General features: G+C 49.7%; 1 protein-coding gene across 1 annotated transcript in view; it reads right to left on the bottom strand.

Moving 5' to 3' along the window:
- LOC140901855 (uncharacterized) overlaps nt 1–15,331 on the bottom strand; it is a 355,046-nt gene that overhangs the window by 18,875 nt on the left and 320,840 nt on the right. The window contains exon 8 of the mRNA XM_078850362.1: nt 6,757–7,275. Within this exon, the coding sequence (XP_078706488.1) occupies nt 6,757–7,275 (519 nt within the window). The remainder of the gene's footprint in view (nt 1–6,756; nt 7,276–15,331) is intronic.

The following is a 15,331-nucleotide window of genomic DNA, read 5'->3' as shown; positions in this document are numbered from 1 at the left end:
ATTAGGAAGGAAACGTTTTGATTTTTTATCTTAAAATGAATGGTTTGTTAGGTTATATTTTTTTAAAAGATAAATAAAATGAAACTGACCCAAAACAAATCATTTGTCGGAATTTGGTTTGTGAAAAAGTTCAACTACCTGAAAGGGGGTTCCAAAGAGGATGGATCTAGACTGTTCTCAATGGTAGCAGATGACAGAACGGGGAGTAATGGTCTCAAGTTGCAGTGGGGGAGGTCTAGGTTGGATATTAGGAAAAACTTTTTCACTAAGAGGGTGGTGAAACACTGGAATGCGTTACCTAGGGAGGTGGTGGAATCTCCTTCCTTAGAAGTTTTTAAGGTCAGGCTTGACAAAGCCCTGGCTGGGATGATTTAGTCGGGGATCGGTCCTGCTTTGAGCAGGGGGTTGGACTAGATGACCTCCTGAGGTCCCTTCCAACCCTGATATTCTATGATTCTATGATTTTGGCACTTGTCCCAATTTGGGAGGGGTTTTTGTTTTGGTTTTTTTGGGTTGTAATTTCTCATTTCAAAATGACTTTCTTTCGAAATTTCTTTTTTTTTTTCATTTGAAAAATGTAAAAAGGATGAAAATGAAGCATTTCTATCAACATGAATTATTTTGGGGGGGATTCCGCTTCACCCAAACTTTGAGAGGACTTTGCCCCCCCCCAAAAAATGTCAAAATTTTTCACAGGACAGAAACTCTGTCCTCCAATCAAGTCTAGGAGACATCCCTGAATCCCCTGTGCTGCCGTCTGGTGCACTGGTTTGGGGAGCACTTTGCAATATATTGTGGTGCAGCTGCCATATATTGTGTGCCTGGAACACCGGCACTCATCACAGGGAATTGTGGATTTGGGGTCAAATTTCCACCAATCCCTCTGTTCCAGCTCATGATCTCCTCTTTTTCATGCCATTTTTCCATCTCACTGCCAGAAATGTGGCTGCCTGACAGACCAACCTTGTCCATTTTAAGAATGGGTCATTTGGTATTTGCAGAACCACAGCCCCTGCACACATAGCAGGGATATGGGTGTTTACGCAGGGATAAAAGGCCCATAGCACGGCTGGGCTTGGCCTGGGTCAGCTGACCTGGGCTCACAGGACTCAGGCTATGGGGCTAAAAATTGCCATAAAGATAGGGTGACCAGATGTCCCGATTTTATAGAGACAGTCCAGATTTTTGAGTCTTTTTCTTATATAGGCTCCTTTTACCCCCCACCCCCGTCCCGATTTTTCACACTTGCTGTCTGGTCACCCTGTGTATAGACAATCCAGCTGGAGCCCGAGCCTGAATGTCTACACAGCAATTTTTCAGCTGCCCTGGTCCAGCAGCAGGTTTTTTATCCCTGTGTAGACGTACCCAGAGGATGAGCAGGTGATAGAGAGGGTGTATGAATCTGGCCAACTGCTGCAAGAAATCACAGACCAAACAACGGGCGGGGGTTCTGTGCCTTAACACAGAGAGGTGGGATTGGGTCGCAATGCACACTGGGAATAACCAGCAGCAGATCCAGCCCTTTCAGATGCTCTCTCCCCAACCCTGCAGAGCACAGACACAGAGGGTGCGTCCACACTGGGGGTACGGTTGTAACAGATGTAGACACACCTGAGCTAGCTTTGATCTAGCTAGCTGTGGCAGCACCGCTTGACCTACCTAGAACCCCAGGTAATTACTTAGATGGCTAGCCCTCGCAGCCGTCTGCTGCCACAGCATTGCTAGTCCTGGTACCCGAGTCAGCAAGACCAAAGCCCGCTTGGGTATACCTACACCAGCTGCAATTGCACACCCTAGTTGCAACATAGACACATACCCTAGGATAAGGGCTGCCATAACAGCAGAGAAATGGGTGGCAATCTCTGCACTAGAAAGGATTTGCCAGCATAGCTATATATCAGCTAGTGGAGATGCAGCATATACCAGCTAAAGAGCGCTTTTGCCGTCTTACTTTATATTTAAACTCGGAAGGATTCAATTCTTTTCAGTGAATGTCGATTTCACCTTGCACACAACAAAATATTTCCATCCACAACAATCAAAATTTACAGCTAGGCCAAGTAAGAAGAATGTTGCTGAAAAACTTCGTAGGTTTTGGTTTAAGGTTATTTGCTTTGGACATTTTGACTGGTAGTGTTGACAGTTTGCCTTTTGACAGTTCTAAAGCTGCAATTTTTTGAAATCAACATCTACGGTCATTAAATCATTATTGCTGGACTCCCTCCTCCTATAATTTCCTGCAGCTGTAAGCAATGAAAATCGATACAACAACAAAACCTTAAAACCCATCATTTTGCACAACTGTGAGAATTTAAATTGATACAAAATAAAAAAAATGCTTAAAAATAAGCATTGATATTATCTGTTGAAATGATAGATAGAAAGACAGATAAAAGATTTCTGATTAGATAACAGAATTCTGCCAAGTCAATTTACACTGGTTCCCTGAATGAAATAAGCGAAATAACTTGCTTGCCAGTATTACTGCGTCTATACTCAAAAAGAAAAGGAGTACTTGTGGCACCTTAGAGACTAACCAATTTATTTGAGCATGAGCTTTCGTGAGCTACAGCTCACTTCATCGGATGCATGCCGTGGAAACTGTAGCAGACTTTATATATACACAGAGAATATGAAACAATACCTCCTCCCACCCCACTGTCCTGCTGGTAATAGCTTATCTAAAGTGATCATCAGGTTGGGCCATTTCCAGCACAAATCCAGGTTTTCTCACCCTCCACCCCCCCACACAAATTCACTCTCCTGCTGGTGATAGCCCATCCAATAGCTGGAAATGGCCCAACCTGATGATCACTTTAGATAAGCTATTACCAGCAGGACAGTGGGGTGGGAGGAGGTATTGTTTCATATTCTCTGTGTGTATATAAAGTCTGCTGCAGTTTCCACAGTATGCATCCGATGAAGTGAGCTGTAGCTCACAAAAGCTCATGCTCAAATAAATTGGTTAGTCTCTAAGGTGCCAAAAGTACTCCTTTTCTTTTTGCGAATACAGACTAACACGGCTGTTACTCTGAAACCTGCGTCTATACTAGGGCTTTTCCTAGCATGGCAATGTCACGGGCGTGATTTTTTCACACTCTGAACCGACACAGATATGCTGGTAAAACTTTGAAGTGCAGACCAAGCCTGAGTGACTTCGGACCCTAAGTCTGAGGCTCCTAAATCACCTAGGCACTTGTGAAAAACGTAACATTTATGCATGTGCTTTTTCCTTATTCCTTGAAGCCAGTGTGACAGATTGATAAAAGACCTGGGAAAACTCGTATGCTGAGAGATTGAAAGGATCACGATTGTTTCCCTTGGGGAACCCTCTGCTTAAAGCTCTGCTTTGCTGTGCTACCCACAGAAAACTTGGCAACGGTTGGGTGGCTGGTGTGTTATGACCACTACCTGTCATGCTACCCAATCTGGTCTCCTTGTTCTCCCACATCTGTCTGTCTCCATGGGGTGTCTCTTGTCTAATCCTCCCAAGTGTCACTTTTTTCCTGTGGTTGTACCAGCCATAGCCCAGGACCCCATTACGCTAGGGGCTGTACATTATTTATTAGGTGTCATACAATAGCACTAGGAGACATGAACTCCACTGCACTAGGCGCTGTGCAAACACAGACCCAAAAGCCAACTCCAACAAGCTTACAGGAATAGAAATAATGGCAAAGAGCTGTTTTGCTTTTGAATGTAAAGTGTTTTAATGTTTCTGCAGTTATTTCTTCTGTGCATAATAATGGTTTGAAAGCATCTTTATCATAGGGTCCCTATGGCACAAGCAGGCCAGAGGCACTCAACACAGCCTCTGGAATATGATAAAAGGACTTAATGTTGCAAAACCAAGGTTCTTAAAAACATCTGAATTAGAATTGGGCGCAGAATGGATTTTTTTCGATTCGCTGACAGTTCTGAAAAACATAAAATAAAATAAACATAATGAATTGCAGGGTGACCCTAAAAGGAAATGTTTTGAAATGTGGATTGCAAAGTCAAAGCAAAAGTCATTTCGGATCAACATTTCATTTGACCCAAAATTAAACATTTCATTTCAATTCTAAGCAATTTATAAAACAAAAACAGAAGGAACTTATGAGACAAAAAGTCACTTTGAATTAAAAAAAAAACATGTATCAAAATGTTTCAAAACAAAATCTATATTTTTTTGGACATTTTTGGAAACGAGCACAAAGTCACCAAATGTTTTGGTGCCAGCGAATGTATATTTGTCACCAATAATCCAGCAGAATAATTTTGCCCAGCTCCAGTCTTAATACCTTCAAGCCTCTCCAACACAAAACTTTTCCCTCTGTTGTTCCATCTGCCAAACTGTACGAAAAGAAGTGAAAAAAGATGCAATCAAATCCCGGCCTAATGACCCTTTGTCAAACAGGGAGCCACTTTCACTGTTGCAGGGCTATGACATGATTGTTGATGGGAGGAAATCATCCACAAGGCAGACTGTCCATTAAAATATGGTTATGAAAATAGTTCCACATGAAAGGCTATATTTGTCTATTGTTTTTCTTTTTGTGTTTTGTTTTGTAAGAAAAGAACTAGAAAATACCATACAAAGACACTAGGCTGAAAGAGCACAGAGGAACGTGGTGTGGTTCACAGATAATAGTGGCAGTGTAGTTAGAGACTCTTGTGATTCTTACACACAAAGGGGCAGAGTTAAGGTTATCCAGAAAGCCATAACTAGCATTTCCTGCTTCAACAGGCCATTGATCTGGTCTGAAATTGGCAAAATACAACCCTAAATTGTAATTTTAGCATTTCACGACTTGAAAGAACACTGGTAGAAAGAAGAGGTGATGTTTCTGCTCAGCCTCAGGCAGGACATCTATATGCAGAGCTGGTGAGGAAAATGAGGTTTTTTTGCCACAGAAAATTGAGAGAAAAATGGGAAGGGAGTGGGGAGTTTTTGCTGAAATTTTCCACAGGAAATTTCAAGCTTTTGGCAAAATAAAAAACAAAAAACCCCTCTCTTGCCTGAAAACTGACACGTTTTCCCCAAAACCTGGCATATTTTTGGCCAAATCACAAAATATTTCAATTCTGAAATGCCATGATGGTGCCTCATAGCAGTTGTAGTTCAGGGACCACATGCGCCTATTCTCCGCCATTAGACTACATCTCCCATGATGCATAACAGTCTCCCCTCTTTCTAAACGACTGCAGTGCCTCATGGGAATTGCAGTTCAGGAGCCTCATGCTCCCATTCTTCTCTATACACCAGCCTCCTTCGTTCGATTACATCTCCCATGATGCATTCGGGTCACCCTGTAGATGACCTATCATGATGCCTCATGGCATTCACATGCCCATATTGCATCGTGGGAGATGTAGTCTTGATGGTTAGCCTGGCCTATAGTATGAGGCAACCTAAGTGCAATTCCTATGATTCACTGAAGTGGCTCAGGAACAGGGGAGATCTGGGAGAAGTGGATTTTTTACCCACAAAAGCTTATACTGGATAAATTGGAGAGAGTCCAGCGAAGGGCAACAAAAATGATTAGGGGTCTGGAACACATGACTTATGAGGAGAGGCTGAGGGAACTGGGATTGTTTAGTCTGCAGAAGAGAAGAATGAGGGGGGATTTGATAGCTGCTTTCAACTACCTGAGAGATGGTTCCAGAGAGGATGGTTCTAGACTATTCTCAGTGGTAGAAGAGGACAGGACAAGGAGTAATGGTCTCAAGTTGCAGTGGGGAAGGTTTAGGTTGGATATTAGGAAGAACTTTTTCACTAGGAGGATGGTGAAACACTGGAATGCGTTACCTAGGGAGGTGGTAGAATCTCCTTCCTTAGAAGTTTTTAAGGTCAGGCTTGACAAAGCCCTGGCTGGGATGATTGAATTGGGGATTGGTCCTGCTTTGAGCAGGGGGTTGGACTAGATGACCTCCTGAGGTCCCTTCCAACCCTGATATTCTATGATTCTATGCCCAAATAAATCTGTTAGTCTTTAAGCTGCCACTGAACTCCTCGTTGTTTTTTTAGGTGAGATCACGGTGCATCATGGGAGATGCAGTCCAACCAAGCTCAGCCTAGAGTGGGGAATGAGGGCACGAAGCAATTGCACTACAACTCCCATGAGGCAGTACGGCAGCATTTCAAAATAAAAAAATGTCGGTTTTTAGCTGATGTTTTTCTGACAAAAAAATTGAAATTTTCTGGAGGAACCAGACACATTTTATTGGATCAAAACCCCAATTTTCCAGCGGAAAATCAATTCATTAAGAATTGTACCCAGCACCTTTCATCAGCAGATCTCAAAGCACTTTAGTAGCATTACCTCCACTTTGCAGATGGGGAAAAAGAGGCACAGAAAGGGGAAGTGACTTGCAGCAGGGCAGCGCTAGGAATAGAACCCAGGTCTCCTCAGTGCCAGTCCAGTCCAGTGCCCTCCCCTCAAGGCCAGACTGCTCTAAAGAGAGCCCACCGTGTGATATTTGGCAACACTGGGTCTGTGACACAGTGGGCATGGCTTCACTGGAGCCCCAGAGCATGTGACGGACAAGCAGACCAGCGCAGCTGAGACTGGCCCTGCCTCCTCTTAAAAGGGCCAGCACGCCCTTTATTTGTAGGGTCTCTACGCCGCATGCAGTTGGGTCTGTCACTGGATGAGTGGCCCCTTTAAAAGGCAGTGGGCGTGGCCTCACCAGAGCACCCAGAGAATGTGACGACGAGGCTGGCATAGCTGATACTGGCCCCGCCTCCTCTTAAAGGGGCCTGCACCCCCCTTTATTTGTAGGGTCTTTGTGCTGCATGGCTTCTCTGGTGGGTGATGAGCCCTGATCGCTGCCGGAAGCTCTTGCCGCACTCGCCGCACCGGTAAGGCTTTTCCCCTGTGTGGATCCGCCGGTGAATGGTCAGGTGGGAGCTGACCGAGAAGCCCCGGCCACACTCGGTGCAGCGGTACGGCCGCTCCCCTGTGTGGGTCCGCTGGTGGAGGTTGAGGGTGGAGCTCTGGCTGAACCGCTTCCCGCAGTGGTGGCACTGGTAAGGCTTCTCCCCCGTGTGGATGCGCTGGTGCTTGGCCAGGTGGGAGCTGACGGCGAAGCTCCGCCCACACTCGGTGCACTTGTAGGGCTTCTCCCCAGTGTGGGTGCGCCGGTGCAGCACCAGGGTGGAGCTTTGGCTGAAGCTCTTCCCGCACTCGCCGCACTGATAGGGCTTCTCCCCCGTGTGGATCCGCCGGTGGATGGTCAGGTGCGAGCTGACCGAGAAGCTCTTCCCGCAGTCAGGGCACTGGTAGAATCTCTCTGCTGCCGGGACCCGCGACTGGGGCGGCTGGGGCAGCAGCTGGGCAGGGCGCACACTTTGGCCGAAACTGCCCCCACACTGGGTGCACACAGTCTGGCTCCCCCCGGGCTGGGGGAAATGCAGACCCTGGACCCGCTGCACGGCAGCACTGCCCTCTTTGAGTTTCTTCAGGCCCTCACTGTCGGCAGCTGTTTTGCTCCATGGCTTTCCTGCTGGCCTGGCCTGGCTCTGGCAGGTGGCTGCGTGGCCTGGGGCCTGGTAAACGTTCCCTTCGGATCTCATCCCTGGTAACGTCCCGTGGGGCTGTGCTGTCTCGGGGCCTCCCTGCTGCAGGGCTGGGTTAATCATGCCGCTATCTGCGAGGATAAAGAGAGAATCCGAACATGATTTTCCAGGCTGTTATCTCATCAGCACCTCTCCCTTCTGCTTCCTTGTTTCCAGAATCTTAACTTTCATTAAAAAAAAAAAATCTAGCTGCTATGGTTGTGAAGAAAACCAGGAAAATGCAAATTGAGGGCATAACCGATGCTGCCTGAGTCTGCCGAGAGCCTGAGCCTGTTGCTCTCTGAGGTGTTTTGAGAAGTGTTGGCAGAGTTCATTTTACACGTGGAGCTTGGAAGGATAACACTAGCTTCCCCCCGTCCCACCCAATTTGCTGCCAGAGCTGGGGAGGAAAGGAGAACGACTGAGGGGCGTGGAAATGAACTCATTAGAATGCCGAAAAATAAAACCAGCTGCCTTAATGACCCTTCCTCAGTTGTTCTTCCATCTCACTCACGGACAGGCAGTGATGAAGGAGAGGGAGCTACCGCCAAATGTGGGGTGGGATGGGTGGAAAGCCACACGTGATGCATCTGCCACTCCTGATTGTAGGCCCCTTTGGGCAGGGACCGTCTTTCTGTTCTGGGTTTGTACAGCACCTAGCACAACGGGGTCCTGGGCCATGACCGGAGCTCCTAGGCACTACCGTAATACATAATTTATGGCACCTAGCACAATGGGGTCCTGAGACATGACCGGGGCTCCCAGTGTTACCGTAATACACCCAGTAAATAACAATGATAATAATAGTTGTAATCCTCTTCTGTATGAGGTACAATTGGGAGAGCTCATGAGTAGAGCTAGGCAAATAATGGCTTTTTCGATTCACTGGCAAGTCAGAAAAATTTTTTAAAAAATCAATTTCAGGTCCAACCGAAAATAAAATTTTTCAACGTTTTCAGGGATTGAAAAAGTCAGATACATACACATCTGTGTATTGATTTGGGTGGAAAGGAACGCTTCATTTTGAGAAAATCAGAATGTGTTGTTTTTATTTTGACCCTTTTTAACCATTTTCTCGGGGGGAGTAGATTATTGTACATAAAAATAAAGGAAATTTTGAAACCAATAGTCATTTCACATTGAAAAACTGGAAACATTTCAGCAAATACTCTGACTTTGGGGGGAATTTAATTTAATTTAATTTTTCAGGGAAGCTGAAAGACTGTGGCAGAAGTCACCCAGCCGGAGAGATGAGTCTTGGCTATGTAGGCTGTGAGCTCTTGGAGGCAGAGAGCGTCTCTCAATATGCATACGTACAGGGCCTGGCACCACGGGGTGCTGCAAAGTCTCTGAGTGCAAGGGTACCAATGCTGTAATTTAGTTCTCGCAAAGCTGAAGAGACTGGATAAGCGGACAAGTGTGTAGGGCTGGGTGGGGGAGAAGAGACGGGGTGGGAAGCAGTATGGGCTAGTGGCTAAAGCATTGGACTGGGGTTCAGGAGACTTGGATTTTAGTCCCAGCTCTGCCACCGGCCTGAGGGGTGACCTTGGTAAATCACCTCATCTCTCCGTACCGCAGTGTCCCCATCTATAGCATGGGGATAAGGATACAGCTTTCCTGAGGGAAAGCGCAATACAATAGACAGATATTGTGAGCAATACCAGAGCAAAATTCTTTGGGCAAACCCTTTTTCCAGAGAAAAACACAGGCCTGGGTTGCCTGAATGCCATGTGAATTGGAGTCGAGTTTGGCAAATTGTTTCAATCGCTCAAAAAAAGAAAGGGGGGGGGGAACAAATCCAAACGTTTGGATCAAAATGACTTTTCATTTCCAAATTTCCTTTGCTTTTATTAAAGAGTAATTTTTAAAACAGTTTAAAAAATGCCTGAAATCAAAAGGAAACATTTTGGTTTGCATCAAACACAACGTTATGTAATGTTTTGACCCAAAATTTTTGTTGCAGGATCCCATAAGGGTTCTCCCCCACCCACCCTGTTTTTCCAGATCTGCCCCGTAACCAAAAACACCAGTTATTAGCTCAGCTCTAGCCGCGGCATTTCTGACCCCTCTTTCTCATCGCAGATGTGGAGGCGATTGTCTCCTTCCCTCTCACTTGCTTTCAGGGGATGGGGGAACTGACACCCCAAATCTAAGGGGGGAACCCAGAGTTAGAGCCAATCCGGGCACATCAAAGCCTACCCAGCCCCAACTGTCAAGGGGGATCCTTACCCCAAGAGAGGAGCGTCCCGTAGTTCTCTGGAACCATGTCCCTGTAGACGGACCTCGGAGCAGGGTCCAGCAGAGCCCACTGGATCTCAGCAAAATACATTGGACCCGCCTCTAATGTCCCAGCGCCCTGGAATGAGAAGGGTCTGAGCTTGGGGCAACCCAGCTGCCAGCCCTATGCCTCCCAGCTGAACCCTACACCCCTCAGTCCAGCCCCACATCCTCCAGCTCAGCCCTGCCCCTAACTCCAGCCCCACATCCCTGCAGCTCAGCCCCGCCCCCTAACCCCAGCCCCACATCCCTGCAGCTCTGCCCCACTCACCCCAACCCCAAATCCTCCCCAGCTCAACCCTGCCCCCTCACTTTCTGTTGTGTCTCTACAGCGCCTAGCACACTGGGGTCCTGAGCCATGACTGGGGTGCCTAGTGCTACCCTAATAAACAATGTACAGCGCCCAGCACAGTGGGGGGTCTTGGACTGTGCCGGGATCTCCGAGCCAGGACTGCGATCGCAAACAAGAAGGCGGAGTTCTCATCTTACCTAGCGCTTTGCTTTACAAAGGGCGGCGGGGCTCCTTAGCCCGCTTGCGCAGAGGGGGAAACTGAGGCACGGAGCGGGGAAAGGACCCACGAGCCGCCCCGCGGGCCAGGGGCCGAGCTGGGGAGCAGAACCCGGGCGTCCTGCGCTAGCCGCGCCCCCCTGGTGAGCCTCCAGCCCGGCTGCCTTGGGGGACCGGCCCCCCTGCCCCGCCCAGCCGCCGCCTACCTGGGCCGGGTCAGGCAGCCCCAGCCGGCGCGGCGGAGGCCCGGGACCGGAGCGGGAGGCGGCGCTGCGCACGCCGCTGACCCGGGAAGTTCAGCCCCCGCCGGGGTGAGCGGGGAGGATCGAGCCGCGGGGCGGGCGCCGGGGGCCAGAGCAGAGCCGAGCGGCTCTGAGAGCCCCGGAGCTCCCGGCACAGCGCCCCCGCCCCATCGGTACCCAGCCCCACACACAGAGCCTCCTGCCCCACAGCCGGACCCCACAGGGAGCCGGACCCCACAGGGACCCGAACCCCCCCTCCTGCCCCACAGCCGGACCCCCAACTGCCCTCCCGCCCCACAGAGACCCCGAAGCTCCTTCCTGCCCCCCACCCGGACCCCCAACCCCCCTCCCGCCCCACAGCCGGACCCCACAGAGACCCCGAATCCCCCTCCTGCCCCCCACAGCCGGACCCCCAACCCCTCTACCGCCCCACAGCTGGACCCCACAGAGACCCCGAATCCCCCTCCTGCCCCCCCACCCGGACCCCCAACCCCCCTCCCGCCCCACAGCCGGACCCCACAGAGACCCCGAATCCCCCTCCTGCCCCCCACAGCCGGACCCCCAACCCCCATCCCTCTCCACAGCTGGGTCCCACAGAGACCCCGAAGCCCCTTCCTGCCCCCCACAGCCGGACCCCCAACCCCTCTACCGCCCCACAGCTGGACCCCACAGAGACCCCGAATCCCCCTCCTGACCCCCACAGCCGGACCCCCAATCCCCTCCTGCCCCACAGCCAGACCCCACAGAGACCCTGAACCCCCCGTTCCTGCCCCGCAGCCCAACCCCTGTCCTGCCCCACAGCTGGACCCCACAGAGACCCTGAAGCCCCCTCCCGCCCCACAGCCAGTTCCCCAACCTCCCTCCTGCCCCACACCCCGTCCCCCAACACCCCTCCCATCCCTTTCCCCACACCCCGTCCCCCAACACCCCTCCCATCCCTGAACCCCCACAGAGACCCCAACCCTCCTCCTGCTCCATACCTGGACCCCCAATGCCCCTCCTGCCCTACACCCGAACCCCACAGAGACCCCTAACCCTCCTCCTGCCCCACAGCTGGCACCCACAGAGACCCCAGACCCCACTCCTGCCCCACACCTGAACCTCCAATGCCCCTCCTGCCCCACACCTGGACCCCCACAGAGACCCCAGATCCCCCTCCCGCCCCACACACAGACCCCCACACACAGACCCCCAACGCCCCTGCGCCCAACACCCAGACCCCAACACCCCTCCCGCCCCACATACAGACCCCCAACAGCCCTCCCATCCCGACCCCCATAGAGACCCCAACCCCCCTCCTGTCCCACACCTGGACCCCCAACGCTCCTCCTGCCCCAACCCCCACAGAGACCCCAACGCCCCTTCCGCCCCATACCTGGACCCCCAACTCCCCTCCTGCCCCACTCCCAGACCACATCACCCCTCCTGCCCCCAACCCCAAACAAACCCCCAACGCCCCTCCTGCCCCACACCCAGACCCCAACACCCCACCCACCCCACACACACAGACCCCCAACACCCCTCCTGCGCCACACCTGGATCCCATCACCTCTCCTGCTCAACCCCCCCATAGACCCCTCAACGCTTCTCCTGCCCCCCGACCCCCCTACGCCTCCCCTGCCCCACACCCAGAGTGCATCGTCTCTCCTGCCCCGACTCCCACACACAGACCCTGAACACCCCTCCCGCCCCAACTGACACGCACAGATCCTCAAAGCCCTTCCAGTCCCACACCGCACACAGACCCCCAACACCCCTCCTATCCCACACATGGACCCCGAACGTCCCTCCAGCCCCACACGGATCCCAAACACCCTTCCAGTCCCGCCCCACACACAGACCCCTGCACGCCCCTCAAACCCCAACCTACACATACCCCATCCACAGTTATACCAATGGCCACGTCTACACTACGAGGCCTTGACTGGTATAGGAAGGCTGGCGCAGCTACAGGCGGCATGGACCAATGGGGAGAGCACTGGTTTGGGATGCAGAACACCTGGTTTCTCTTCCCATCTCTGGGTGACCTTAAGCAAATCGCCAGGGGGGATGTAACTCTGTGCCTCAGTTTCTCCATCTATGACATGATAAAGATACTGCCCTCCTTGGTCAATTGTTCGGAGATCTACCCATGAAGGGGATTGTACCGGTGTTAGTAAAACCACCACCATGAGTGAAATGGGCTATATTAGTAAGGCACAGGTTTGCTGGTGTCGCTGCGTCTGCAAGAGCCTTTTCTGGTACAGGTCTCTAGGTCAGCGATTGTACCCCTCCTGACAGCTGTGCTGGCAGAAATCTGTAGTGTAACCATTGCCTGTGGCTACATCAGGGATTTTGTCAGTGTAGCCATGTCAGCAGAAAACAGCCCCCTAACGGCTACAGCCGTCGGTAAAATGTTGACGTGTAATAATACTCGGCTCTTCTCTAGCACTTACCCTCACAGTCTTTAACACATTTCACCTCACAACAGCCCTGGGAGGTGGGGAAGTGCCATTCGCCCCATTGTACAGATGGGAAACTGAGGCACGGCGGGTATGACACAGCAAAAATAACCCAGCAGCAGCTCAGAGCCCAGGTCAACTGACTTTGGCACATAGGGCTACAGTTAGCAGTGAGAACTCAGGCTGGAGCCCAGGGTCTGAAACCCAGCAAGGGGGATGGCCCTCAGAGCTTGGGTGAGAAAGTCAACGCTGCTAGATTTAGCCCTGTCGCATGAGCCCGAGTTAGTCGACCCAGGCTCTGAGACTTGCTGCCATGGGTTTTCTGGGTTTTTTTGCAGTGTAGATGCACCCAGAGAGGCTAAGAGTTCATCTGTGCCACAATAAAACACCTGCAGCTGGGCCGGGACAGCTGGCTGAGGCTCGCAGGACTGTTAAATTGCAGTATAGACATTCAGGCTTGGGCCCAGACTCTGGGACCCACGTCACCTCTCGGGGGTCTCAGAGCCTGCATGGCTACATTGCAATTTCCCAGCCCCAAGAGCCCGAGTCAGCTGACCCCTACATTTGATTGCAGTGTAGATGTATCACAGACCTGCTGGAAGTTTGCGGCATAGCAAGAAATTGAACTCTCGGTTCTCTAACCACTAACCTCTGCTTCCTCTCTTCTTCTACCTTTAGGCTTGGTGTGCGCTAGAAGGGGTTTGCCAGTATAGCGATTCCAGCAGAGCTAACCTGGCAAATGCTCCTAGATGAGATGCACATTTTGCAGAAATAGCTTTGTTCCCTGAACCAAATAAGCTCTGCCAGCAAAAGGACTTTTTTGCTAATACAACTGCATCTCCAGGGGGGTTTTCGCTGGCAGAGCTCTTTGGGCAGGGCTAGAGCTGGGAGAATAACTGATTTTTTTGGTTTGAAAAGGGGGAAAAAAGCATTTTGGGTCAGACCAAAAGTGAACATTTTTGAGATTTTGGGCAAATTAATTAAAAAAATATTCATGTCTGATTGAATTATCATTTTGCTCAACCCGAATCCTTTTGGGTTCCACCATTTTTCAATGTTTTGGATTTTTTGAAAGATGAAAGTAAAGGACATTTCAAAGCAAAAAGTTGTTTTGAACTGAAATGTCAGCATGTTTTGGTTAGAAAATGTCGAAACAAAAGGTTTTGATTTTTTAAATTTTTGTTCTATTTGTTTTTTATTTCTTATTATTTTATTATTATTCCTTAACAATTATGTATTTTATCTGAGGTATTTGTTTTAGGTATAATTAATTAGGTATTTATTTGTATTTCTTATTATTTTATTAATATTATTTTATAATTATTTATTATTATTAACACCAATTATTTATTTTAGGTGAGATATTTGTTTTAGGAATTATTTTATGTTTTAAAAATTGTTTTTAGGTTTTTTTCTTTCTGATCATTTTATTATTATTACTTCTTATTACCTTATTAACATGAAGGGGAAAGGAGTCCAGGAGAGCTGGCTGTATTTCAAGGAATCCCTGTTGAGGTTACAGGGACAAACCATCCCAATGAGTCGAAAGAATAGTAAATATGGCAGGCGACCAGCTTGGCTTAATGGTGAAATCCTAGCGGATCTTAAACATAAAAAAGAAGCTTACAAGAAGTGGAAGGTTGGACATATGACCAGGGAAGAGTATGAAAATATTGCTCGGGCATGTAGGAATGAAATCAGGAGGGCCAAATCGCACCTGGAGCTGCAGCTAGCAAGAGATGTCAAGAGTAACAAGAAAGGTTTCTTCAGGTATGTTGGCAACAAGAAGAAAGCCAAGGAAAGTGTGGGCCCCTTACTGAATGAGGGAGGCAACCTAGTGACAGAGGATGTGGAAAAAGCTAATATGCTCAATGCTATTTTTGCCTCTGTCTTCACTAACAAGGACAGGTCCCAGACTGCTGCGCTGGGCATCACAACATGGGGAGTAGCTGGCCAGCCCTCTGTGGAGAAAGAGGTGGTTAGGGACTATTTAGAAAAGCTGGACGTGCACAAATCCATGGGGCCGGACGAGTTGCATCCGAGAGTGCTGAAGGAATTGGCGGCTCTGATTGCAGAGCCATTGGCCATTATCTTTGAAAACTCGTGGCGAACGGGGGAAGTCCCGGATGACTGGAAAAAGGCTAATGTAGTGCCAATCTTTAAAAAAGGGAAGAAGGAGGATCCTGGGAACTACAGGCCAGTCAGCCTCACCTCAGTCCCTGGAAAAATCATGGAGCAGGTCCTCAAGGAATCAATCCTGAAGCACTTACATGAGAGGAAAGTGATCAGGAACAGTCAGCATGGATTCACCAAGGGAAGGTCA

Source organism: Lepidochelys kempii, chromosome 23, assembly GCF_965140285.1.
Source record: "Lepidochelys kempii isolate rLepKem1 chromosome 23, rLepKem1.hap1, whole genome shotgun sequence".
Classification (NCBI taxonomy): Eukaryota; Metazoa; Chordata; order Testudines; family Cheloniidae; genus Lepidochelys; species Lepidochelys kempii.
Note: the sequence above shows the minus strand (reverse complement) of the source record. Positions and strands in the feature narration are given on the sequence as shown.